Source organism: Eretmochelys imbricata, chromosome 15 (assembly GCF_965152235.1).
Source record: "Eretmochelys imbricata isolate rEreImb1 chromosome 15, rEreImb1.hap1, whole genome shotgun sequence".
Lineage (NCBI taxonomy): Eukaryota > Metazoa > Chordata > Testudines > Cheloniidae > Eretmochelys > Eretmochelys imbricata.
This window is the reverse complement of record NC_135586.1, coordinates 25,077,257-25,102,514: the sequence shown is the minus strand read 5'-3', so window position 1 is coordinate 25,102,514 and position 25,258 is coordinate 25,077,257. Positions and strand designations below refer to the sequence as shown.

At 39.8% G+C, this 25,258-nt stretch overlaps 2 protein-coding genes across 2 annotated transcripts in view; one reads left to right on the top strand and one right to left on the bottom strand.

Annotated features, from left to right (window-relative positions):
- Positions 1 to 18,906, top strand: part of DNAH10 (dynein axonemal heavy chain 10) — a 97,850-nt gene extending 78,944 nt beyond the window's left edge. Inside the window, exons 61-79 of the mRNA XM_077835358.1 lie at positions 670 to 891; positions 2,549 to 2,696; positions 3,747 to 4,026; positions 4,960 to 5,189; positions 6,295 to 6,568; positions 7,095 to 7,199; positions 7,876 to 8,030; positions 9,039 to 9,193; positions 11,121 to 11,304; positions 12,247 to 12,447; positions 13,540 to 13,749; positions 14,129 to 14,224; positions 14,930 to 15,101; positions 15,450 to 15,581; positions 15,866 to 16,077; positions 16,171 to 16,338; positions 16,689 to 16,869; positions 18,115 to 18,260; positions 18,760 to 18,906. Of these exons, the coding sequence (XP_077691484.1) occupies positions 670 to 891; positions 2,549 to 2,696; positions 3,747 to 4,026; positions 4,960 to 5,189; positions 6,295 to 6,568; positions 7,095 to 7,199; positions 7,876 to 8,030; positions 9,039 to 9,193; positions 11,121 to 11,304; positions 12,247 to 12,447; positions 13,540 to 13,749; positions 14,129 to 14,224; positions 14,930 to 15,101; positions 15,450 to 15,581; positions 15,866 to 16,077; positions 16,171 to 16,338; positions 16,689 to 16,869; positions 18,115 to 18,260; positions 18,760 to 18,906 (3,418 nt within the window). The remainder of the gene's footprint in view (positions 1 to 669; positions 892 to 2,548; positions 2,697 to 3,746; positions 4,027 to 4,959; positions 5,190 to 6,294; positions 6,569 to 7,094; positions 7,200 to 7,875; positions 8,031 to 9,038; positions 9,194 to 11,120; positions 11,305 to 12,246; positions 12,448 to 13,539; positions 13,750 to 14,128; positions 14,225 to 14,929; positions 15,102 to 15,449; positions 15,582 to 15,865; positions 16,078 to 16,170; positions 16,339 to 16,688; positions 16,870 to 18,114; positions 18,261 to 18,759) is intronic.
- A 2,486-nt stretch (positions 18,907 to 21,392) lies between these two features.
- Positions 21,393 to 24,978, bottom strand: CCDC92 (coiled-coil domain containing 92). The gene is made up of 3 exons (XM_077835354.1): positions 24,840 to 24,978; positions 23,336 to 23,377; positions 21,393 to 22,168 (listed from the first exon to the last, which is right to left on the bottom strand). Exons 1-3 carry the CDS (start codon positions 24,967 to 24,969, stop codon positions 21,393 to 21,395), a joined length of 948 nt encoding a protein of 315 aa, XP_077691480.1. The 5' UTR covers positions 24,970 to 24,978.
- Between the last annotated feature and the right edge of the window lie 280 nt (positions 24,979 to 25,258).

The following is a 25,258-nucleotide window of genomic DNA, read 5'->3' as shown; positions in this document are numbered from 1 at the left end:
CACGCATAAAATTTTCAAAAGCACCTAAGTGATGTAGGAGTTTGTCCCGTTTTCAAAAGTGATTTAGGCACTTAGGAGCCTAAGTTTCAATGAAAGTCACTTTTGAAAATGGGAATTAGAATCATAGAAGATTAGGGTTGGAAGAGACCTGAGGAGGTCATCTAGTCCAACCCCCTGCTCAGAGCAGGACCAACCCCAACTAAATCATGCCAGCCAAGGCTTTGTCAAGCTGGGCCTTGAAGACCTCTAAGGATGGAGATTCCACCACCTCCCTAAGTGCTTTTGAAAATTGCACCCTGTGTGTTTTGTTTGTTTCTGTGAAGCAACTAACATACTTTGGCCCCTGAAAAATAATAAAAACAAATAATATGATTTTTCAATCCAGAAGTCTTTACTGGGTATATTTGAGACTCACAGTTAATCTTTTAAATTGAAATGGAAAAAGCAAAATGTAGCTGCAGTTAAGTACTGTTTAAAGGCATGATGCAAATCCAGGTCAAATTGAACTTTCTGCTGCCATTACTGCTGTGCTATGTGGTTGGTTGTAGGTTTGGGGCTCTTCTCAACCTGAAGCTAAAACATAATCAGCTTTAGAAATGCTGGAGTTCTCTGACCCCTACTGCAGAAAAGATCTCAGACTGACCCAGAATTCATTAATTTTTCTATCAGATGGACAAATGATTTAGAGGAGTTAAAAATACGAAAAGTGAAGCTGCTAGGTGACTGTCTACTTTGTGCTGCTTTTCTGAGCTATGAAGGGGCATTCAATTGGGATTTCCGTAATGAGATGATCTACCATGAGTGGCAAGAAGATATCCGATCACGAGAGATTCCTCTCAGCCAGCCTTTTAGATTGGAAAACCTCCTGACTGATGACGTAGAGATTAGCAGGTATGTGAAATCACTGAGCTTTAAAAAAGCAGCCCAGCTGCTACTGAGTGTAGAGAAAGGCTGAAGTCACACAGTTTGGATCTGAATCTGGATCCAGGATTGGAGATTGTTGGGTTCGGGGGCAGAGGAGGGGGTTGGGTTTGGACCATCTCTGTTTTTGCACTAAATCAGGAAAATCAGAAAAAAGCCATCAGCGTACAATCGCCTCTGAAAAGTGACTGTTTGAAAATGGGATCATCTTTCTCAATAGAGAATAATAATTTTATAGTCCTTTTCATATAGTCCTTTTTTATAGTCCGAGAATCTCAAAGTGCCTTGCAAAGAGATCTTCCCCCTGTGTATTTGGAGTCCTGTCTGCTTACTCCAATGACAAAATTAAATTTGAACTACTTTTTACTCCTGTTAGCCAAGCATAACCAATACAGCTATTGTCTAATCTTGACCCCTCTCCAATATGAAATATACTGTATTCTGCTCACACTGATCAAGGGTGGGAGGGATAGCTCAGTGGTTTGAGCTTGAGCATTAGCCTGCTAAACTCAGGGTTGTGAGTTCAATCCTTGAGGGGGCCATTTAGGGATCTGGGGCAAAAATTGGGGATTGGTCCTGCTTTGAGCAGGGGGTTGGACTAGATGACCTCCTGAGGTCCCTTCCAACCCTGATATTCTATGATCAACAGAGTTTTTAACTAAATTCCAGTCTGGAGCTCTGTTCCTGCTCTCTGTTACCCTTAGGCTACCAACTGAAGACCCCTAAATCCTATACAGTGATTGGTGCTCTGGAAGTACCTGATAGAGATTAGATAGATAAGTGTAAGAAAGGTCAGAATGTCAATGCAGTGGGCTTTTACCGGGGTGAGCAATGGCTGAATTCGTAGAGTATAATCTTTACTACTCGTGATGCACAAGCATCCCAGGAAGAATTTCAGATCCCACGGCTGGCAGAGAGACAAACATCTTTCTTCTTGTGAACTGAGCACCTGGAATCTAACAAATCGTACTTTGTACATCTATAGCACTCAGTATAGCTGGTACCACATGATGCCATTGAAAAATTTGTTTCACAAAGTAGATCCAGACTATGAGTGGGATGCAAAGATCAGTGGGAGTCCTTTCATTGACTTCAGTGGATCTGGGTCAGGACCTGTCTCATTTAAACCAGTTTCTGTCTAGTTCAGGATTATTCACCATAGTACATTAATTAGTGCTTTAACCAGGCTAGTTATAAGTAACTCAATGATGCTTTCATTGTTTCCCTTGGGAGTCTATGGTTATGTCTACATGGCAAAAAGAAAACCCATGGCAGCAAGTCTTAGAGACTGTGTCTACAGACTCAGGCTCATGCTGTGGCACTAAAAATAGCTGTGTAGATGTTTGGGCTGAGGCTGGAGCTTGGGCTCTGAAACCCACTCCTCTCCCTGGGCTTCAGAGCCCGAGCCCAAACATCGGCATGGCTATTTTCAGCACTGTAGTGGAATTCTGTAGACCCAGGCTCTGACTCGCTGCTGTGAGGTTGTTTTTGCCATGATACACTGTATGTTCTAGGGTGTTGTAATAGAATGCTCAGTAGAATAGCACTGGTTTACCCGTAAGTGAAGCATGCTGCTGTACCATAAAGAATAAAATACACAGCAATCTTTACTCTGTTTCCTTCCCAGGTGGGGCTCCCAAGGTTTGCCTCCAGATGAGCTCTCTGTTCAGAATGGCATTCTGACAACACGTGCTAGCCGATTCCCTTTGTGCATAGACCCCCAGCAGCAGGCATTAAATTGGATCAGGAGAAAAGAAGAAAAAAATAATCTGCGGGTGAAGCTAAATTTTCATTTTATTTTTATATTTATTGTTTTGAAAGATGCATAAATATCTGTCCTTGGCCAAGGCACCAGTTACTAGTGGGAATTGGCAGTCATGATGGTTGAGCCTCAACAGGATGGAAGTGCAGTGCCATTAAGCATCTAAACATAAAGTCAATTATCCAGATGGATAGTGACCCCGCCCTGCATCCAGCCTGTGGAGGATTGAAGCAGGATATTTGAAACACCAGAAGCCAAGCTGCCATGTCAGAGACCTCCAATTTTGGGAACAAAGAATGCTGGGCTCCAATTTCCTTCTACCCTCAGCAGGGGAGCAACAGCTTACATCCTGCTTCTGTCTCTTTTAGTGCTATGTGACATTGGAAGACCAGAGGCAGATGCCACCAAGACGCCTCTTCTCCAGTGATAAAGCATGTTGTCAAAAATTCAGGAGTTCATCTGGAAGGGGTGTCTGTTTGGGGAGGTGAAATGCTGTTGTATCGAAGAACTGTTTAGTCTTAATCCCCCTGGGCCATGACCCTCCCATGATCCTCAATTCCCTCACTGTTCCAGTCCTCCAAGCTCACTCAAAACCACTGTTTTCCCCTCCTTGCTCCATTGCCTAGCCATCTAAACCCCTACCTTTTCAGTTCTGGGTACCCAACAATGTGATGCTCGTTCTGCATGGCACCTGCAAACTCACTTGAACTTTGGGCGTGCCTCGTTACTCATGCTGCAAGGTGCATGACTTGCATCTCACAGAAAGCCCCAGTGCTTGCAAGAACAGGATAGATAAAAATTTAGGCCACATTGTGTTTAGGGATGCAGTTGCAGCAGGAAAGAATTGTTTTCCAAGCGGATAGTTTTTCTCAGTGGATCAGAATCAAGAATGTGCTTTCTTTGATCTCTCCCAATCAGGGTTATATCATCTGTAGGATGAAAGGCAGAGATGCATAGACAAACAGCAAGCTTAATGAATACTGGTAATTATTGTAAAATAGAAATATTCAGTGAACGCAATATTAACTGTTCCAAATCTTTCCATTTTTCTGTTCTCTTTCAGATGGCTTCCTTTAATGACCCTGATTTCCTTAAACAACTAGAAATGGCCATAAAGTATGGGAGTCCTTTCTTGTTCCATGATGTAGATGAATACATAGATCCTGTGATTGACAACGTCTTAGAAAAGAATATAAAAGTTGCCCAGGGGCGAATATTTATCGTACTGGGTGATAAGGAGGTAGACTATGACAATAACTTCAAATTGTACTTGAACACCAAGCTAGCTAACCCTAAATATTCACCATCGGTGTTTGGAAAAGCCATGGTTATCAACTATACAGGTGAGCATATGCATGCTGTTAGGGACAGAGTATTAACTGCTCAGTAGTGCAAATATAGGGCATAAACTAGGCTCAGATGAGCTATTGCTCCAAAAAGCTGAGATCCTTTCTCTTGTATCAGAAACCACAGCACATGAGTTTGGATGAGTTCAACTGCAAAATGCAAGCGTTTTCAGCCAGGGGATATTGAGTCCAGCTGCAGATTCATTAGTCTGAAACCAATGAATCCAGGCAGTAACTCTGCTTTTCGGCTGGATTAAGTGCTAGTTGTGTACCTGCGCAAATCCAGGTCTGGCCTGAGTGAAAGGCAGATTCTGACATCCTTACTCATGTTGTCTGACACCTTTCTCCACTAGTCCCATTGACATCTCATGGGGCAAGCTGCTTCTCAGTAGCAGTAAGGGGGTCAAAATCTGGCCCTAGATGAGTTAGAAAACAGAGAACAACTGCTGTAAATAATGGCTAGCCCTCTGACCACATCAGAAGAGGGAGACAGAAATGTCCTGGCTCTCTGGCAGTGGAATTTGCAGTGCCTGTTAACTATGTATAATACTATAATGTATGTTATATTGTTTATACTCCTCCTTGTATTCAGCCTCTGATAATACTGAGTCCTATCTTGAGGGCAGGGGACTGGACTTGAAGACCTCTTGAGGTCCCTTCCAATCCTACGATTCTCTGATTCTATGATTTAATGTTAAATTTTTCCACTTCCTGCTGTTAGTCTAAAAGGAAACTAAACTACATGCTGCTTATTAGATGTGTCAGGTGAGAACCAATATAGAAGAACAAAACTCAATGCTGTTAACTAAACCTGTCTTTTCAGCACAGAGTTATATAAGATCATATAGCCTGAAGGAACTGTATGAAAGCTAACCTTGTGTTTTAAGAAAGATTGTGCTGAGGACATGGTTCTTCATTTTCCATCCATAGTTACACTAAAAGGCCTTGAGGATCAGCTGCTCAGTGTTATTGTGGGGTTTGAAAGAAGAGAGCTAGAAGAGCAGAGAGAACATCTCATCCAGGAAACCAGCGAGAACAAAAACTTGCTGAAAGATCTGGAAGATTCTCTCCTCCGGGAACTGGCAACTTCCACAGGAAACATGTTGGATAATGTGGACTTGGTGCACACCCTGGAGGAGACAAAAGCCAAAGCTACTGAGGTACCTATAAGAGCCTTATCTCATGGTTGTTCTACGTAGGAATCCCTGTCTTTCCTTTGGGATTTGTTTCATCCTCCTTTATTCCTTAAGTTAGGATGTAAGTTGAAAAGGAGCTGAGAGTTACATGGTGAGCAGTTGTCTATGAGAACTCCATACATGCACAGATCTAGCACTTGTGTCCAGAGACAGAAATCTTAATTCTTTAAGAATTTGTTTGCTCCGAGTTGCCCACTTGATCCAGGAATGTTTATCCATAATCAGAAATATATTATCTTTAGGTATGGGGCCAGACAGCATGATATTTCCTGAGGAAATCCTTTAGTGTGCAGAAGTCTCAAAGTCAATCTTGGGCCCATGAAACACCATCACTTTACAATGTTCTGCTTGATGTGATGGTGGTGAGTCAGAAGGTCTTCATCTGGATCATGAATTCATGATGTAACATCATGACATATTTCAGTGCCATGGGGAGGATTTTATTCCATCAGACAAATGGCAAGCCTACCTTCAGAGAAGACTTCCTTATAATAGGGATCTTTTAGTTAAAAAAAAAAAAAGCATGTGTCTATCTCTGTATCTTTGGTAACATGTTATTCCAACTCTGAAACAATCTTTGCATGGTTTTATTCAAACTGAAGGTTCACTGAAATTTGTAAATCTTTTCCAGTATTTCTTACAAACATACAGTGCTCTGTATCACAGATATTCCAACTTTATCATCTGGAAGTTTAATAAACTGAACTAAAGCATTTTTGGAGAGGGAAAAGAATGTTTATTAATATGATTTTTTTCTTTAAAAAAGGCTACTTGAATTTTTAGCTATTCAATGTGGGATTGTTTCAAGGAAATGTTCTTGGTTCTGTGGCAGCAATTGGCTTTTGATGGCACACCTGCCAGTGTTCATATGATTTTTTATAAATGCTGATACTTGTTTACTGCTTGATATATTTTTAAATCCTGGAAGGCTTGTTCATAGTGTTTCAAAATGCTGTTTCAATATTGTTTAGCCACAGATTAGCTCAGCATATCATTAACCATGTAGTTCTGTGTAGTAGTTATACATGGATAAAATTAATGCTTGGGAGCCACATTTCTCACTTGCTAGGTATCAGAGAAACTAAAACTGGCTGAGAAGACAGCAGTGGACATTGACAAGCTGCGAGATGGCTACCGACCTGCTGCTAAGAGGGGCGCCATTTTGTTCTTTGTTTTATCTGAAATGGCCCTTGTCAACACCATGTATCAATACTCCTTGGCCTCCTTCCTAGATGTGTTCGGGTTTTCGCTTCGGAAATCCATGCCCAACTCAGTTCTTCCAAAGAGGCTAAAAAATATCATGGATACATTGACATTCAACATATATAACTATGGCTGCACAGGTTAGTGTGATTAAGCACTGGGATGGCATTGTGTATGTTTGAATGACTGTAATGGGAATTCCTTCAGTCAGTTGTGCAAAGCAATGTAATTTTGTGCTGTCCAAGGAATTTCAACAAATATTGAATTCAGTAAATATTCTGTTCGCTGCTAATGCTTCTGCATTCTCTACCCCTTCTTCCCTCATGTTAAGGTCGCTCTGAGACGCAGGGAAGTGCTGTATTCCATCCCCTGGATATTTAAGAAGTACTTCTACTTTTAATAAACAATCAGTTACAAATAGCAGTGGTTCCAAACCAGAAAGATTGATCTCAACCTCTCTGAGCTTTGGAGGGGAGATCGTTTGGAATCTGAAGCTAGATCTGGATGTGAATGTTGTAGCAGGCTCAGATCTCTACAGCGGGCTGAACCAAAATTCACCACCTTGAACTTTGTGGGGTGATCAGAGTCAAGATCTGGATCTGAAATTTGTCCCAAGCCCAAATTCTTAAGAAGCAGACTGATGAGAATATTATGTTCTTATTTCAGGCTTGTTTGAGAGACACAAGTTATTATTTTCCTTTAATATGACTATCAAAATAGAACAAGCTGATGGTAGAGTCCCACAAGAAGAACTGGACTTCTTTTTAAAAGGTAACTTGGATACTTAGTACCTTCTAGTAGTTATATGCTCTTCCAGAATTAAAATCAAGATTTTTGACTACATATATTTGACTATCAAAGTTAGCTCCTTAGTAAAATTTCCATAAGCACCTAAGTCCCATTTACTTTCAATGGGACGTGGGCTCCTAAATCATATAGATCCTAAAATTTAGCATGCTGAGCCTGAGCCCCGAGGAATATTTTAAAATAGATGTTCAACAAAAATACCTGGCATATGTTCAACTAAAGACAAAGTAGTAGTTTACCTACTTCTATTAACGGGTTATAGCACGTTGTAACTGACACAGTGGATCCTCAGCTGATGTAAATTGGCATAGCTTAGTTTAATTCAATAGGCCTAGGCTCGTTTACACCAGTAGAGGATGTGGTCCCTTGCATTTGTTTCCAGCTTGTTTGATGGCAGAAAGGCCAACAGTGAAATTCTGACTCCAGTGAAGTCAATGACAAAGCTCCCATTGACTTCAGAGGGGCCAGGATTTTACACCAAGAGTCCATCTTTAGTTAAATGCATAAATAGTGGCAAAAATACAAACTTGGCATGCAAATATTTGCAAAGTAGTAACTTGTTCTCCAGCAGACTAATTAAAAGTCAGTGTGCTCCCTTTTATGATAGTGATATTTATTTAGTTTTCTGAATTATGACTAGGCAATATTTCCCTGGAGAAGAGTACACGAAAGAAACCGTGTACTTGGCTTTTGGATCAAGGCTGGGAGGACATAATTCGCCTATCTGAACTATTTCCTGAGGAGTTTGGGTCTCTTCCAGATGACGTGGAAAAAAATCTTGAAGTATGGAAAGAAGTAAGTGATTTTCTTAGTCTAGTTTCTATTCCCTCCCTCTTCAATTAAATGTTCAAACATGATCCAACTTGTTAAAAATGTTTGAGCGATCACTGGCTTTTCCCTTTAATTCCCTGACTGGATGTTTCTTTAGAAGCTGGGGGTAATTGCATGATCTACATAGAAACATGGAAATGGCCATAGTCAGACCAGTCAGCCATTTAGTCTGCTGTTCTGTCTCCAACACTGGCCAGTACCAGATCCTTCTGGGGAAGGTTCAAGAAACTGATAATGAAAAATCTGGAATAACCTACTCCTGGGGAACTTTCTTCCTGACCCTGGGCAATTTGTGACTGGCTTATGTCTTGAATCATGAGGGTTTTAAATGTTTTAAAACATCTTATCTTATGTAACTGTGGATGTTCTTGTTTTCCAGTTGAATGTCTAACATGAGATCCCTGCCCCAATGAAGTCAATGACAGTTTTGCCATTGGCTTCAGTAGAGTCAGGATTTTACCTCTAATCATTTTTTAAATCCTATTAAATTATTAGCTTTTATCATCTTGTGGGAGTGAGTTCTACAGAGTACTTACATGTTGTATAAAAAAGTATTTCCTTTTATCAGTTTTAAATTTGCTGCCTTTCAATTTCATTGAATGTTCATTTGTTCTTGCATTATGCAGGAAAGTAAATAGGAATCTCCAATTCACCTTCTCTAGACCATCCATTATTGTCTTGAGCTTGTGACCTCATTTAGTTGTATCTTATGAGAATTACCATAAAATGAAAGTATGACAATGGCATTGGATAGACACGTTTGATACTGAAAAAGTTGATTTTTGGCATTTATTTAGTATTTTTTTCTAGTTTCTCTTTTCTAGTTTCAATTTTCTCTGATTCTTCTCTGTTTCCCCATGTCTGTACCTCTTGTTGCAGTCCTGTTATCAGATTGACTTTATCTTTCCTAATAAACTTGGTTGATTTATCCATCTGATCAACTCATGTTCTCTACTGTATTTCCTTTCTTAGTGGTATGATCTGGATGCCCTGGAACAATCACCATTTCCCATGCAATACCAAAATAGTCTCACACATTTTCAGAAGCTGCTGCTTTTACGTTGTTTCCGAGTAGACCGCATATATCGGGCAGTAACTGACTACGTTACTCTGACAATGGATGAGAAGTAAGTTGCTGTCATATTTTTTTTTTTATCCAGAATCTTTCTAAGTTTTAAAAGAACCAAAGAAAGTCGGAGGTAACCTGAATCAATTGCTAAGTATTTACTGCAGATTGATATTTCATAGACACAAACCTAAATGTGAATGAAAAATGAATTGTGTTAGATTCTCACAAGCTTTTTTGACTTGAGAGCTTTGAAAAGTAAACAAAAAGCAGGTGGTAATTAATTGAAAAATCAGTGTAAAGTGGGGAAAAAAGTATACAAAAGGTCTCCTGTCCAGTGCTTCCTTACTGAGGTAAATATATGTGGGGAAGATTTGCTCACAGGAGAGCAAAGGAGTAACTGATGATCCCCTGCTTTTCTCCAGAGCCTTCCTCAGCTAATTCTAGTGCATATCCATGTACATTTCTCCTTTCATTTAGCCTCTTAATGCATAGTTAAAGGTTCTGTATCAGACTGGATGGATTTTATTTTTCAAGAATTGCAAGTGTCCTATTTTAGCTGGTATTTATAACTTCGAGGACATAAGCATTTTTGGAGCTGCAGCTGTTTTAGGGGCAGTGTGATAACCCCTAGCTACTCTACCTGAAGATGTTAGGCCTTTGCTCATTTCACTTTACCAGAAATTAGCTGTCCCTCTCATTATGCAAATCTTTGCCATTCGCTCTTCCTCCCACCAAAACACCGTACCCCCCCTAAACTGACAAGTATCATTATTTTGAACATCTATACTTCCCATATATACAGTGCACAATGTATGTGACATCAGTAGATTTAACAAGAAAAGCGTCAATAGAAGTTTTAAAAATTCCTTGCCATTAAAAGTATACATAAAATGGGCTGAGATCAGTTATAATTAGACCTGCTTGAAAAAAATTTGATGGAACAGTTTTCTGTCACAAAATGCAGCTTTATCAGAACCTTTGACAGGAATGTGTCAATTTTGACAACATTTGGAGGGGGAGGGAGTTGAAACAAATCGTTTTGAGTTTCTTGGTTTGTTTTGATGATGTTGACACATTTTGTTTTTATAAAGGTAAAAATAGTTTGCTTCAAATTTATCATTTTGATTAATTTCATTTTTATAATAATTTTACTGTAAGATTATATATATATTTAATATAGTATATTATTATTTATATTATATTGTTTTAACACAATGAAACATTTCATTGACCCTCATATCAAAAATTTTAAAATATTTTATTCTGCAGGAAATTCTGACTCTTTGTTTGGTTTCAGAATGAAAACAGATTTTTGGAATGTTGGAATTTCTTACAGAATAGAAATTCTATCTTCTGACCAGCTCTGGTTGTAATGTTTACAAGACTCGGGTACAGTACCCAGCACTGACGGTGTATCTCTTTGATGATTAAGGATCATGCCGCACTTTTCATTAGGTCCAGTGTTAACCCTTTGTCTGAGCCAATTTCCAGCTTCAGTGGTGATGTTCATTCTCTGTAAATTCTCCCCATGGTTTCAGTTGAACACAGTATTCCACTTACCATCTTGTCCTAAGGTACATACTGTTAAATAACTGCCAAATTCCACACCACAGGTCGCTGTACTTCAGTCGTGTGTGATGTGATCCATAGATATAGTAAGTGTTTCAGTTAAAGGGCTCAATCCCGCAATCTCACTCCTCCTACATATAGTCCCATAGATTGCATGTGAGGCAAACACTGCATTGGATGATGGGTTTGCAGGTTCAGCCCCTAAATTTGTACTTAACTTTGAGATCCTTTGAATTGAAGGGACTGCAGCAAAGTATTATCATTAATTTCCGTTCATGTATTTCCATAATTTGCCTAAACAGGTAACTGAGATTAATAGCCCTTTGTCCCATTTAACGCTCCCCTAACAGATGGCATTTTAAATATTTTGTGCAAATTAGTGTACCAATTTATTGTACTTCTCCCCAACCCCCCAGATATGTTCAGCCTCCTGTGATCAGCTTTGAAGCTATCTTCGAGCAGAGCACACCTAACTCGCCCATTGTTTTTATCCTAAGTCCTGGCTCTGACCCTGCCAGTGACCTCATGAAACTGGCTGATCGGACGGGCTTTGGAGGGAATCGACTCAAGTTCCTCGCCATGGGACAAGGACAAGAAAAGGTATCTTTGTTGTGACAAAGCACAGTTCAGCGGGATGGTGTGTGTGCTGCCTTCAGTACATTATTTTGTGACTGCTGCAGATCTCATTTCTGACATTACGGGGCTGTCCAGGCATCTGTCCCAACAACCCCCTGCTTTTGGGAAAGCCATACTCTGTGTATTAAAAACAAAGCAATCTGGGTGGGAACTGGCATACAGCTTACCGCCCTAGAAGCAATCACTTTCTGTAAAATAAGAGCAGACATTTGTCTGGTCAGTTAATTTGCTGTTTGAGTCAAGACAGGTTCAGAATTGCTTCCTCACCTGTACCAAAAAAATTGTTGAGGTTGAAAAGATGCAGATATGCAGGCTGTCAGATTTCAGTCAATGTCCCTGCCGCTCCATCACTTGATATGAATGTAGGGAACGTCATCACTGCATATTGGTATTTGCAAGCAAAAAAACCCTCATCTGTGCTCTGTTTGTACCTTCGCTTGTTTCCCTGCTCTAGCATGGCGGGGGGATTTTCAAAAACACTCAGCATTTGGCTACTCTGTTATCATTTGAAATCAGTGGCAAAGCTCCCATTGGTGTCAGTGAGAGCTGAGTTAGACCAATACTAAGCTCTTTTGAAAACCGCACTCTAATGACCTAAGCTTACTTCATTACTGTTTTCAAGTGTTTGAAAGCTTTGTGCTGTTTTTATTTTTAAAGCAATTAATGAAATAGAAGAGCACAAGGTATTCCTGGGAGGCTCTGCGAATTGGAACAATGGCTTAATTGCACATTTTTGTTTCCCTCAGAGTGTGCCAAGAGAATTCTGCTTCAAAAGAAAGAAGGAAAATGCTCTGTTTTCTTGCTATGAGGAAGCAGTTGGAGGCACTAAACCATTCAGAAGCCCTGCACTTTCAGGGTCAAAGCAAGCTTTACTCATAGGCAGCTATTTCCATCTCATTGACACAGGTTGCACTGCAGTTGCTGGAGAATGCAGTGGCTCGTGGACAGTGGTTAATGTTGCAGAACTGTCATCTTTTGGTGAAATGGCTGATTGATTTGGAGAAAGCATTGGAGAGAATTACTAAACCTCATCCAGACTTCCGCCTGTGGCTGACTACTGACCCTACTCAGGGCTTTCCCATTGGAATACTTCAGAAGTCTTTAAAGGTACAGTACAGGGATGAAACACCAGCAGAGGGCATGACACACCACTCTTAATGCATGACATGCCACTCTTATTCAGGCAAAACTGATTGACCTTGGTGGGAGTGTGGCCTGCATGCAGGATTGGGCCCTAAATGCTGTCTTTTTTCTTTGTAAGCAAGATCCTATTGTCATCCTCTGGTTTTCCAGCAGGTGAGGTTTCACTGATGTGAAATAAGTTTAATAGACGTGTTCATCTGATACTACCCTTAGGCACATACTTCTTAATCAATTCATCAGTAAAAGTGAACTTGTAAATGCCCTTTAGAGCCAAACACCATGGTGATGAGTGGATTAGAAATACCCAGCTACACCTCCTGTCATTTCTCTAATGCTGAAAATGTAGAGCCGAGGTCTGTGTCTAGCTGGGCAACAGTGTCAATAGGGCAAATGTTCTTATAGGACAGTTGTTTCCAGCTGCTACATAAGGCTGAAGCATTTATCACAAGCAAGATGAGCTGATTATTTATAAATGGCATGCCAGAGATGCTGTACTAATCTTCTTTTTGTGGTGACTATTTCTGTGGTTGTAAATCATTGCTGTGACAATTATCATTTTATCTGACAGATGTTAACACAGCAGAGTGACAGTTAGTCATTGATTCAGATATGTATTTTAGTGTATCAATGACATCTTTAAAATATTCACCACCGGCATGCTTCATCCCAGATCTGCAAAACATAGTTATGTGTATATCTTCCATTTAAGACTACAAAAACCCAATCTGTGAGCACAGCTGTGACCATTGCAAGCACAAATTAGCGCTTTTGTGACATTTGAAAATCAAGCTAAGAAGTTGTCTGTGCCTCAGTTTCACCATCTGCAAAATAGGGTTAATAAGCCTTACCTTTCTCAGAAGGATGATGTAAGGCAACATAATTAAAATGTGTAATTCAAAATATTTGAAATTGATTTCAAAATATAATTAAGTATACTTAATAAAGTATTACTGTTGTTATATAACTGCTCTTTATATTTTTAGTATGAAGCAAAAGTGTAAAGTTCATAACTTTAATAGTTTGCCAGCTAATTGAGAGGTTTTTTTCTTTTGCTAGGTTGTAACAGAACCACCGAATGGGCTGAAACTGAATATGAGAGCCACCTACTTCAAAATTCCCCATGAAGCCCTTGAGCAATGCCCCCATGGCGCATTTAAATCACTGGTCTATGTCTTAGCATTTTTCCATGCAGTGGTTCAGGAGAGAAGGAAGTTTGGGAAGATTGGCTGGAATGTACCATATGATTTTAATGAATCTGATTTCCAGGTAAGAAGCTAAACCTAATGGCCCTTGAGTTTGCACAGGTTACCTTTGCAAATATGCTCTGTCTGTCCATCTTCCTTTTCACAGTAAGTTAGTGTTCCTCCTTTCCCTGTCATCACAGACCCTGTAGACCCCTGAGTCTATAAAGTTACTTTTAGCCAGTATCAGGATTGCTGAGAATAACAAGTCAGGTTCCTGATCCAGCCTCTTTACATTTTGCCCCTGCTGGCTGTTTCTTGTGAGATTTATTTTTCATTTTCTTTTGAGGAAGACATGATGATTAATGTACGAATTAGAATTTTGTGAAAACTAAATGTCTGTATCCTTGCCTGACAAATTTGTAACTCTTCTCATCCAACACTTTTGTAATAACTGTTATTAGGTGTGCATGGAAATCCTGAATACATACTTGACCAAAGCCTACCAGCAAAATGATGACAAAATCCCATGGGGCAGTCTCAAGTATCTCATTGGAGAGGTAAATCTGATTGTTAAGTAGCTCTGATGGTAAAATGAAATCATGTAAATAAGGACAGCACTTGCAAAAAGATCAATCTTATCTTCAAGCAAAGTGGGCTAAGATTCTTTCCTGGTTCTTTCAAGTAATTGCTGTATGGCCCTGAGTAAGTCACTTCACCTCTTTGTCTCAGTGAAATAGGGACATAACATTTACCTACACCACGGAGAAGCTGGGATTCTTAATTAATTCTTGATTAGAAAGCCCTTGGGATCCTTTGATGAAAAGCACTACACAGAATAACTGCAAAGAATTATCATTACAATAGGCCTGTGCTGGAGTGTGAACTATACGAAGGGATATTTACAAAGCTCCTGTTGCAACATTTCAGAGCTCTCACTACACACTACATATTTCAGTAAAGCGGCAGAAGAAACTGAAATTTTGCATCTTAGTGAGCTCTTGACCCTTTGTGGTCCCTGCAGTAATCAAGCTTGAGAGGACCAGCTCTGCCATGGTCTTCACAATCTGGCAGCCATCTCTAGACTCCCCCTAGTGTCCAAGCACATGCTTTTGCCCCATAAGGAGGTGTTACCAGAGAAGCACAGGGTTTCCTCTTGGAGGGGCAGTATGCAACAGCCAAACATACTTTGATGTTTCCAAAAGTTTTAAAATCTACTTGTTGCAAGTAAGCATGTTATATAAAATAGTTTCACCAATTTCTAGGTCATGTACGGTGGGCGTGCAATTGACAGCTTTGATCGTCGCATTCTGACCATATATATGGATGAGTATTTAGGGGATTTCATATTTGACACATTTCAGCCGTTCCATTTTTATAAAAATGAAGAGGTTGATTATAAAATCCCAGCAGGGAACTCAAAGGATGAGTTTGTTGGTAAGAAATACATTTCCTTCTAGACAAGTTACTATTTAAAAATTCTACCTACAATCTGTTTTCCTTTCTGTATTTCTATTGTTATATAAGGGCTGTCTCAAACTTCAGCCATCCACTGTGTGCACTGATTGAAATGCTTTTGTTCCCTTGGTTAATAAGGCCAGACGTGTGTAAATCTGCGAGCGTCTAGTGGTCAGCTCATCACACTTCTCTTTATAAAATCTTTAGTTTACAATTTTAATACATTCTTTACTTTTTAAACATTAAACACCCTTGACACAAATAGATCTGGTAGCTGTATCTTAATACACTGCATTTGGATAAGCCTCATGTATTTTTGTGTTATAGAGGAGCTAGAGTCTCTACCACTTGCTAATACCCCAGAGGTGTTTGGTCTTCATCCCAATGCCGAAATCGGATACTATACACAAGCTGCTCGAGATATGTGGTCTCATCTTCTTGAGCTGCAACCTCAAACAGGTATGATTCTGTCACCTAGAATACAGTTCTTGCAAACAAAAAGTAAATCATGAATGCCTAAGACCTTGGTCTTGTAACTTCTTGCACATGGGCAGTCTGTTGTGTTTACATTGCCATTGACTTCAGCATGGCTCCATATGGGCAAAGAAGGGTGCCCATGTGCAAGATGTTGCAGGAGAGGAACAAGAATCCGCTAGTATTAAAAATCTATAGGAAATGTTTGAATTTAGACTAATAGAAAACATAAAAGTTATTTAGCGCTCGCTAAACTGTTCTAATTACAGGGGAATCTGGCAGTGGAATTGGTCGAGATGAATATATTGGACAGGTTGCAAAGGACATAGAAAACAAGATGCCTCAAATATTTGATCTTGACCAGATAAGAAAGACTTTTGGAATAGAAATTTCACCAACAACAGTCGTGCTATTGCAGGAATTGGAACGGTTTAACAAACTGATCATTCGTATGTCCAGATCCCTGGCTGAACTACAAAGAGTAAGACTATTCAGTTTCAAAGGGAATCCTCCTCATTTCAATTTGTTGGGCTTTGAAATTCTTAAGTTCTGTCTCTGCAAATTCTCTCCCCAGGCCTTGGCTGGGGAAGTTGGAATGAGCAGTGAACTGGATGAAGTGGCTCGGGCTCTCTTTAATGGACAGATCCCGAGCATCTGGAGAAAGCTGGCAGCTGACACGCTAAAAACACTTGGAAATTGGATGATTTACTTTAGGAATAGGTATAACCAGTACACGTCCTGGGTGAGTAAGAGAACAGAGAAACCCTCTGCTGTATCTGCATTATTTACTGCCCAAATTAGAGTCCGTCTGTAGGATTCAACACTTAACGCTGTCACCAAAAGCTGTTTGAAACGAACCCATTCCATTACAGTAGGGACACCGGCATTACTGAACCCTTGCAGTGGGCAGATCAGATAGGGCTCCTTGGCCAGTCTTTAGAGATGCTTCATACCTGCAGCTTCCACTTAAACTGAGTGACAGTTGCAGGGCTTTAGCACTGAACCCCTTGGTTTTGAACGAGGAGCAGGCAGGTCCCTCATGAGACGGAGCAGTTCGGAATTGAAAGAGGTCTCTCTTGTGATTGATTCCAGGTTAATGAGGGCGAACCAAATGTTATGTGGCTCTCAGGACTACAGATTCCTGAGTCTTATCTCACAGCTCTTGTTCAAGCCACCTGTAGGAAAAATGGCTGGCCACTGGATCGCTCCACCCTGTACACACAAGTGACCCAGTATGGTACTGCAGAGGAAGTCACCGAGCGCCCTGGGCAAGGTAGCACTTTCCAGTGCAGAGTTTGAGAAAGCGGTTGTTAATTAGGCTGCAAACACAATGGTCATTTTACAAAGGTAATGAGTGTTAGTTTGTTTTAACTTACGCCTTTGCAGCCAAGAACTCGGAGTTGTTTGTCATGCAGGACCGTTCATGGAAGGAACTGATGCCAAGGTATTCAGCGGGAATGGGAGTTAGGCTCTGTCCATATTTAAAATGCTACATCTACACTGCTGTAGTGCTTCATTGTGGACACTACAGCGAAGGGAGAGGTTCTCCTGGCACTGGAGTAAATCTGTCTCCGAGGGAATGGAAGAATTTTTCTGTCAACCTATCACTGTCTGCCTGGGGACTTAGGTCAGCTTAACTACAGTACTGAGGGGCATGGATTTTTCACACCCCTGAGCAATGTCACTGGGTTGTTCCAATTTTCCTGGGTCTTTCAGGTGAGTGCCTTACCTACCAGGCTCATATGCTTTGGCCCATTTTGCCTCTTTCATTATTTATATGTAGTGGAACTGCTTCGACAGGAGCAATTGAGGGATTCCCACACTGGACTAGCTCACTGGTTAGGGCACTCATCTGAGAGGTGGCAGATCTCTGGTCAAATCCCTTCTCCCGGGGTGGGGCGGGGGCAGCTGTTAACTTGACTTGAAGTCAGGGGGTCTCTCATATCCCAGCTGAGTATCCTAATCACTGGGCTACAACTTATGAGGCAGATCCTCCTCCCCCCATGGTGTGTGGCATTAGGTAGCCTCTGAGCTTGCCTAGCTCAGGCCCTGCAGGCAAGATCAGTGGATTTTCAGGCTCACATGGGGGCTTAAGCATGTGGACACCTAGAGGGACACAGCAATGCATGGGCCCAGGGGTGGAAACAGGCACTTTTACAGGAAAATCTTGGGCATTGAGTGAGTTTAGGCAAGCAGCTGAGCAAGGGTTTAGTGAATCTGGGATTCTAGAACCTAAGTGCCTTTGCAAATGTAGCTCTTAAGATTGAGCGCCTTTAAAAATGTTTACTCTAGATAGTGTAATTAAAGGTATTTTTAATTTTAAAAACTGCATGAAATTGGCTTGTGCCTGATTCATAATAAGTAAACACAGGAGTCATTTACAGTATTTCAATGCGCTGAGGTTGCTGTAAACCCATACTAACAAGGTCTGGCTAGTCCAGAGAGAATGAGCCTTACAAAAAAAGAATCCTTTTTAAATGGATTCATTTACAAGATGTTGCTTTTCTACTTGCTGCAGGATGCTTTGTTTCTGGTCTATATCTGGAAGGAGCAGACTGGGACATTGAGAATTGCTGTCTTGCCCGAAGCAAGCCCAAAGTCTTGACGGTAGATTTACCTATTCTAAAGATAATTCCTATTGAATCACACCGGCTCAAACTACAGGTATGAATATCTTCCCTCAAGGACAGACTGACAGGCTCTTTCCTATTACCACAGGCAGAGCACATACCGATGTGATCGTTTTAACAACAAAATTGGTTTAGAGATGACTGTGTCTGAAATAGACAAGGCATAATTTTTTGCCTTCCTTAATTAGATTTCTCTGCTGTTAGTTGCTATCACTTGGTGACACATTTAGTTTTGGCCAATTAGGATTATTGAATGAAATGAAAATTGGGGAAGCTGATACATCCCTGTCCCCCTATCTGCCCCAACCAGGGATTTAAATTAAGGCTGTCTTAATAGTATTCTAATAGTGAATGCAAGATTCTTATAGCACCTTTACTAAAGGCGTAAGGGTTCAATCCTGCAAACCCTAATCCTTGTTAAGGATCCTTATTCATGTGATTAGTTCCACGGCAGTCAGATGCATGAGCAGGTTTGCAGCGTCATGAGCCCCCTGTTGTACTTCAAACAATACCTGCCTTTCTCTTGCCTTTAGAACACATTCCGGACACCTGTGTACACAACCTCCATGAGAAGAAATGCCATGGGCATTGGCTTAGTTTTTGAAGCTGATCTTTCAACCACAAAGCATATTTCCCATTGGGTGCTGCAAGGGGTCTGTCTCACTTTGAACTCTGACTGACACCTTAAACTGTTGATTTCCCACACCCAAAGTGTATTGGTGGATATCTGAGAACAACTTATGAAGTCAAATTAAGCCAAGAAGCACGGGATCAAGTTTTTTTTGCCCTGCATTTTCAAGAGAATTCTACTGATTTTAAACTGGCCCGGAGACATTTTCAAAACAAGTATTTGCAGCAATTTTTCCTAAAACATTAAGATTTAGTAAATAAAAAGCACTATGCAGTTAACTTATATTTAATTCTGTCTGCATATTTAAAGAAGGATTTTAGCTATTTATTTCAATTTAATCTTTTCTGTACTTTTGAAAAAATAAAGGTTTTAGCCTTTTAGGTTGGAGAGTTCTTAAAACAAAATAATCTGATCAGAGAGCAAAGAGAGGGGGTTGTTCAGTCATGCCACAGACATGTTTTGATTTAATTTTCATATAATTGTAGCTTCACTCTTACACTTTTCTGTAAACTTTAGACACAGGCACAGATGGGAAGTTGGATTACTTTCCAGAGCACTAGCTGATCTATAATGTCCTTAGTCTAAAGGATAAGTACCTACTTCCAACCTCTAAGAAGTTGTTTCTTTTATTAGCTTAAACAAGTATTGTATTTCAAATTGGTAAAGGCACATCATGGACCTACCAGCATTTTGGAATCATCATATGCACAATTCTATTTGTTGTGCTTTATCGGACAGCAGACTCCTACCACAGCAAGAATGAGTGTTGAGGCTAACTCCCAGAAATTTAGGAGTTAAAGGAATATGCATTTGCATTTTTGTGTTGTGTGTATTTAGGGTAGAGGAAAGGAAGGAGGAGGGAAATGGGCAAGCAGCTGGTATGTTACTGGGAGAGATGAAGTATTGTTGAGAGCATAGGAATCACATAGACCACACTGTTCCTCCCATCCTTTGAATGCCAGCATGACAATGTCCTGAGGAAAGCCAAGTTCTCTAGCACTGACTTCCTGTGGTCTCTTGGGTAAGTCATTTCAAAACATGGGTTAAAATGAGTATGAGATTTATCCACTGCTGTAAAGTACCTTGACATCTATGGCTGAAGTGTGCTACAGAACTGCAAACTAGTGCCATCTTCCAAACATCTGGAATGAGGAGCTTAAGGATAAACTACTTAAATAATTCTGTTTGCTACTAGAGATGACTAACCCAAAACAGTTTTTAAAATAGTGGGTTAAATGAAAACATTCCCCTTTTTTGTCTCGCAGGTTAGTAACTCATTTCTCCTTTGAACTGTAGATCCCCATCCTCTAAAAAAACCTAAAAGAATATTTGTACTTTGCTAATAATTGACATTTTTAGTAATGGAATTCTCCAAACCACTTAAAACACTGAGAATGGGTTGAAAGGCTCCCAAGGTTAACATTGCCAGATAACTCTGGAAATACCATCTGGGTTTTGCATCCTTCTGTGAGCGTGCCTCAAAAAAGAATGAGCCTGGTGTCTCCATAAAGTTGTTTCAAACTTAAAACAAAAACAAATAAATCATTGGTTAGGTCTGATGGTTTTTATGTTGTTGTACAATATACAGACTAAGTATAAAAACAAACATTTCAATAGTGCACTTTTTGTGCAGTGTATTATTTTTACACCTTAGTAAGGCGTTTTAAGAGCCTTGTACAAAAGGCACCATAGTGCAAAGTATTAATTAGTGTAAGATTAATATTAATCATTCAATTTCTAAACACCAAAACAGGAGCCTGCTTTCCATTAGGACAGTATTCGTACTCTTTCCATGAAGACTTACACAATAGTTTTTCAATTGGTATTCTCTTTCCTACACTCCCACCAGAGTCAGTTATATATTATGACCATTTGAAACTGTTAAAAAGAATGAAGAAAAGGACACAAATCAAAATACAGGATTAATAAAATAAAGTTTGTTGGGAATTTTGTAAAAGTGGAAAGAAATGTAACAAAAATATGAACACAGTTTGATCAGGACCACTGAAAAAAAGTTCTCTCGTAGGTTATCTTAACACATGTGCACATCTGCATTATTTTCAATGCTGCCATAAGAAAGGCTTTGTCATGAAAGTTAGAGTCTGTGTATGAAACGCTACATACACACCATCAAGACTTCAAAGGAACATTGACATTTTAAACATTAACAGCCAATACATATTGCTGGAGGTTTATAATTAGTATCTTTTTTTCATTAATGTTGATTAATAATGCAGACTGTAGCCTGTGCTTTTGTCCACTTATGCAGTTATAGTAAATGGAGTAGTACTTAGAAGCAAGCAGTCAGGTACACCTAGATTTGGCCACAGCATTTAGTAATTATATACTTTGCAATATGAACAGAGAGTCTCATTTGTGTTTCATTGAAGTAGGATAATTATTAATGACAGATCTGGAAAAAATTTGGCATGCATGGGGCATTAAAAGAAACTTTACTGCAGGTGAGATTTATCCTATTTGATCACAGTGCATAAACAGCAACAGAATAATAGAGCATCACATCAATCATTTCACTTAAACAGTTCTGTCTGTCCCTGAATGCTTTCGGACCACTTTACTTCCATTGACCTGATCCACTGCTAATGTTTCAACCTCAGGCTGAGGCTGGGATGTTGTTACATGGTGAATTCGATGTGCCACACCAATATGCGCCTTGTGCTGCTTCTCTTTTGCTGGACTATGTGATTCGCCTGATGGGCGTTCTGAAGCAATGGGTGGAATAACTAAAGGCCTTTCTTTGATCAGGTGGATCTCTGCAGTTTCCCTGGCCAGTAAAAATGGAGTGGGATCAGGCATAGCATCAACAGGCTCTCGCAACAGCAGCTTTCGGCTATCCGATCCTAATCTATAGGCCTCTTCAAACTCCGGGTTTAGTGGTGTTGACAGACTCTTTTTCATTCTGCGTCGTGGAGTCTCAGGTAGCTTATCTTTGGGAGGGGCTGGCTTGTAGTTGGACAATACTGGACTTCCAGATGGGGTGGCGTCCGAAGTCCCACTTGAACTCATAAGCTTTTTCTTGGTAGCATGCAGTTGTGAAGTTAGATATGCAATAGTGCTTGCTCGCTGCTCTAGTTCACTTGACAGCATATTTAGCTTATGGCTTTTCATTTTTAACTCTTCTAAATACTTCTTTTCTCTTTCTTTAATGGTGTTTTCCAGCACCATTATCATTGCAGTTTTTTGTTCCAGTTCCTTTAATAATTCATTATTTTCAGCCTCTTTGACTTTCAGCTGAGCTTCAAGTGCTTCACATTTTCTTTTGAGTTCATCACTTCTTGAATTACCATTTTCTAGAACAGGAAAAGTAAATTGTTTCAAGCTAATTATAGCCGCTAAGTAAAAAACGAGCAATGCAACTCCTTTCTTTAAAATTAATTCTCAGAATGTAAGAACATCCCAAAGGCTAACTTCTGGAAGTACACTGGCCACTTCTTAGTTTAAAAGCTAACACAATAGCTCTTAGTTAAATAAAAAATTAGATACAAGACAATGCCACATTCAGCAGCTTCGGATGGGGAGGGAACCCAGTTGATGATACCAAGTTTAAGTAAAAATGAAGATAGCTCAGTTGCTCTAGGAAAGTAGCCAGAAATTATAGTAAATTTTGGTTGCTGAATGCTCCCAAATTTAAGTCATTTTGCAAATCCTGCTAAACCCCCAAGAGTAACAAGAACTCATTGACATGGCTAGGAGAATGCCTGGCTGTACCACATTAGAAAGTCTATAAATGTAATGGTGAGCTAATGGTTAGAAGAATGCTCTTCAAGTCAGAACTCTTGGGCGCTATTCCACTGCCATGGCACGACACCTCGGGCAAATCACTTAATCTTTTCATACTTCATCTTATCCTTCTGTAAAATAGGTACAATCAAATACTTAACACAGAGCCGTGTTGTGAGGCCTAACTGTCTGTACCCTTTCCCTAGTCTAGGGGTTATCCCCAGCAAGCATTATGCTCTTAAGTATCAGCAGCTGAAGCCCAGCACAGCTGAAATGCCTGGCAGTTTTCTCCAGATCTGTGATGCAGCGACAGTATTCGCACAGTTTCAAGAATGTGATTTATGGGCAGAGTGAGAGTATTTATAGTTTCTGTCTTCCTGTACTGAGTAGAAGGAAATGCTGGTCTGGTGGTTAAAACAAAGAAATGGGAGTCAGCAGTTCTGGGTTCTATTTCTGGTCCTTCCATAGGCTTCTTTGTGACCCTGGGATAGGAACTCTTCAAAAGCATTCAGAAATTAAGCCTAGCAAGCAAGAAAGCATTTTGGGATCCTTGGTTGGAAGGCACTGAACATTCTAAGTGAAAAGTGTTATTACATACTTGTGATGTGTTTAAAATAATAATAATAATAAAAAAAATGGATGCCCACACCTCTCACTCACACGCACTCACAAACACACCAAAAGATGGAAGACATTAACCAGAACATGAAAAGCATCACCTGCACTGCATTTCTTACCTGCCAGGTCCGAACTTTTCAGAGTCAGCTCATAGGTCAAATCTAAAAAAGAAACAGGTTTTATTTTTTGGACATTACGTATGATTAAAATAGAGCATATCTGTAAAGAGGTTAGAACTGTGTTTTGCATTCATAGATGTTTCTAGTAGCAAAAGTCTGCTTCAACAGATTTAAGTCAGTGCCTTAAAGAAAGCTATAGAAAATGCTCCCCAAACTACCTCTGTATCCTGCAGCTGCACATGTTAAGTTTTGGGTTTAATTTGATTGAATTAAGTGTTCTGACATGTTTATTGTGTAAATACTTAAAATGATTTTCATGACTAAAATTGAAGAGTAAAATCTGTTCTGTCCGTTTTTTCACTTATTAGCATTGTTTGCCATTGATTAGTTTAATAGGCTATTTTGCTTGAGCCCAGTGCACACCTGTACATGAATACTGTGAAATATTCTCTCAAAAGTTGTTGACTAGACAAAGCTTTGGAGAATATACCATAGGGGAAAATCCTGCATTGGCTGGGAATACACACTAGCTGGGACCTAAGAGGGTTTCTACGTTCATTTGGTGCTGGTACAGTAATTCACATTAGATGCAGCCAGTAGAAATATAAGAGTGATCTTTGCTACTACATCAAAATCAGTTATCAACACATTAGACCTGAGTGCAAATTATTTTTGCTAGACCATACATACATATTTTGCACTACAAACATTTTTATAAGCCCTTAAAACATGTAGAACCTCAGCTACAAACACCTCGGGAATGGAGGTTGTTCGTAACTCTGAACAAAACATTAGGGTTGTTCTTTCAAAAATTTATAACTGAACACTGACTTACTACAGCTCTGAAACTTTACTATGCAGAAGAAAAATGCTCCTTTGCTTTTATTCTTTTCGTAGTTTATTTTTAACACAGTACTGTACTGCTTTTTTGGGAGGGAGGGAGTGTCTCTGCTGCTGCCCGATTGTGTACTTCCAGTTTCAATTGAGGAGTGTGGTTGACAGGTCAGTTCATAACTCTGACATTCTACTGTACATTATTATTTGCTATAATAAATTATAGCAGAACCTTTCTACTCTGAACTAAGGGACCCACTGCAGATTACCATATTAGCAAGAAAGCCAATGTACATGAAATAAATATGAGAGAACACTTCACAAAACAGGCTTTTCAGTTATTTTAACAATTGTACTTTATTTATTACAATAGTTTGTGTACTCAGAAATGTACATTGTTTGAGCTAAGTACAAAACAGGAGATGATGATTCATGGAGATTTCAATACTGAGAAATGGCATGAACCTGCAGGTTTTTATGCAATTACTAAAATATAATATAATACCAAGCTTCTTCTGGAAGTGCAACTGGTCAAATAATATTTGAATACTATTGTGAAATAGTATTTCAAATGGCTTCAGGAAGGAGAGGACTTGGGAGTGAAGCCTTTCGCAAAGCTGAGCCTGCTGAGTGATCATAGCAACACTGCTGGAAGTATTTATGTAATTACCTGTGCAATGTTGTTGCAGTCGTCGAATCTCAGCATGCAAGCCTTTGAGTGTGTTGGCATGTTCCCGCTGGAGAAACAACAGATTCTTCTGGGCACTGTGCAACTGGTTCTCCAGGTTTGAAGCTGCCATCCTGACATTGAGGAACCTGTTATTAAAGAGAGTCAGAGTTATAGCACACAGTTACCTTGCAGATATAAAGAGTCCAGCTCTAGCCTTGGGTGAATCAGAGCAACTTCAATAATGTCAGTAGAGTTACACTCATGTAGAACCAGTACAAAAGCAGAATCAGGCCCACAAAGAGTAAAAGGCATTTCACATTACCTGTTTAAAGCATTTAATTACATCTATTATTGGAACTGGTCATTAACATTCATAGAAAGTCTGAGTGCATTCTAGGCAGCAGCCTCCATGCTGAGAG

Excerpts from the sequence above, each read along its gene's own strand:
- CCDC92 (XM_077835354.1), bottom strand. The coding sequence starts at position 24,969 with ATGGCAGCTTCAAACCTGGAGAACCAGTTGCACAGTGCCCAGAAGAAT. Across the intron at positions 23,378-24,839 it reads ACTGCAACAACATTGCACAG|ATTTGACCTATGAGCTGACT; the intron begins GTAATTACATAA and ends TTTCTTTTTTAG. Across the intron at positions 22,169-23,335 it reads GAAAAGTTCGGACCTGGCAG|AAAATGGTAATTCAAGAAGT; the intron begins GTAAGAAATGCA and ends TTCCTGTTCTAG.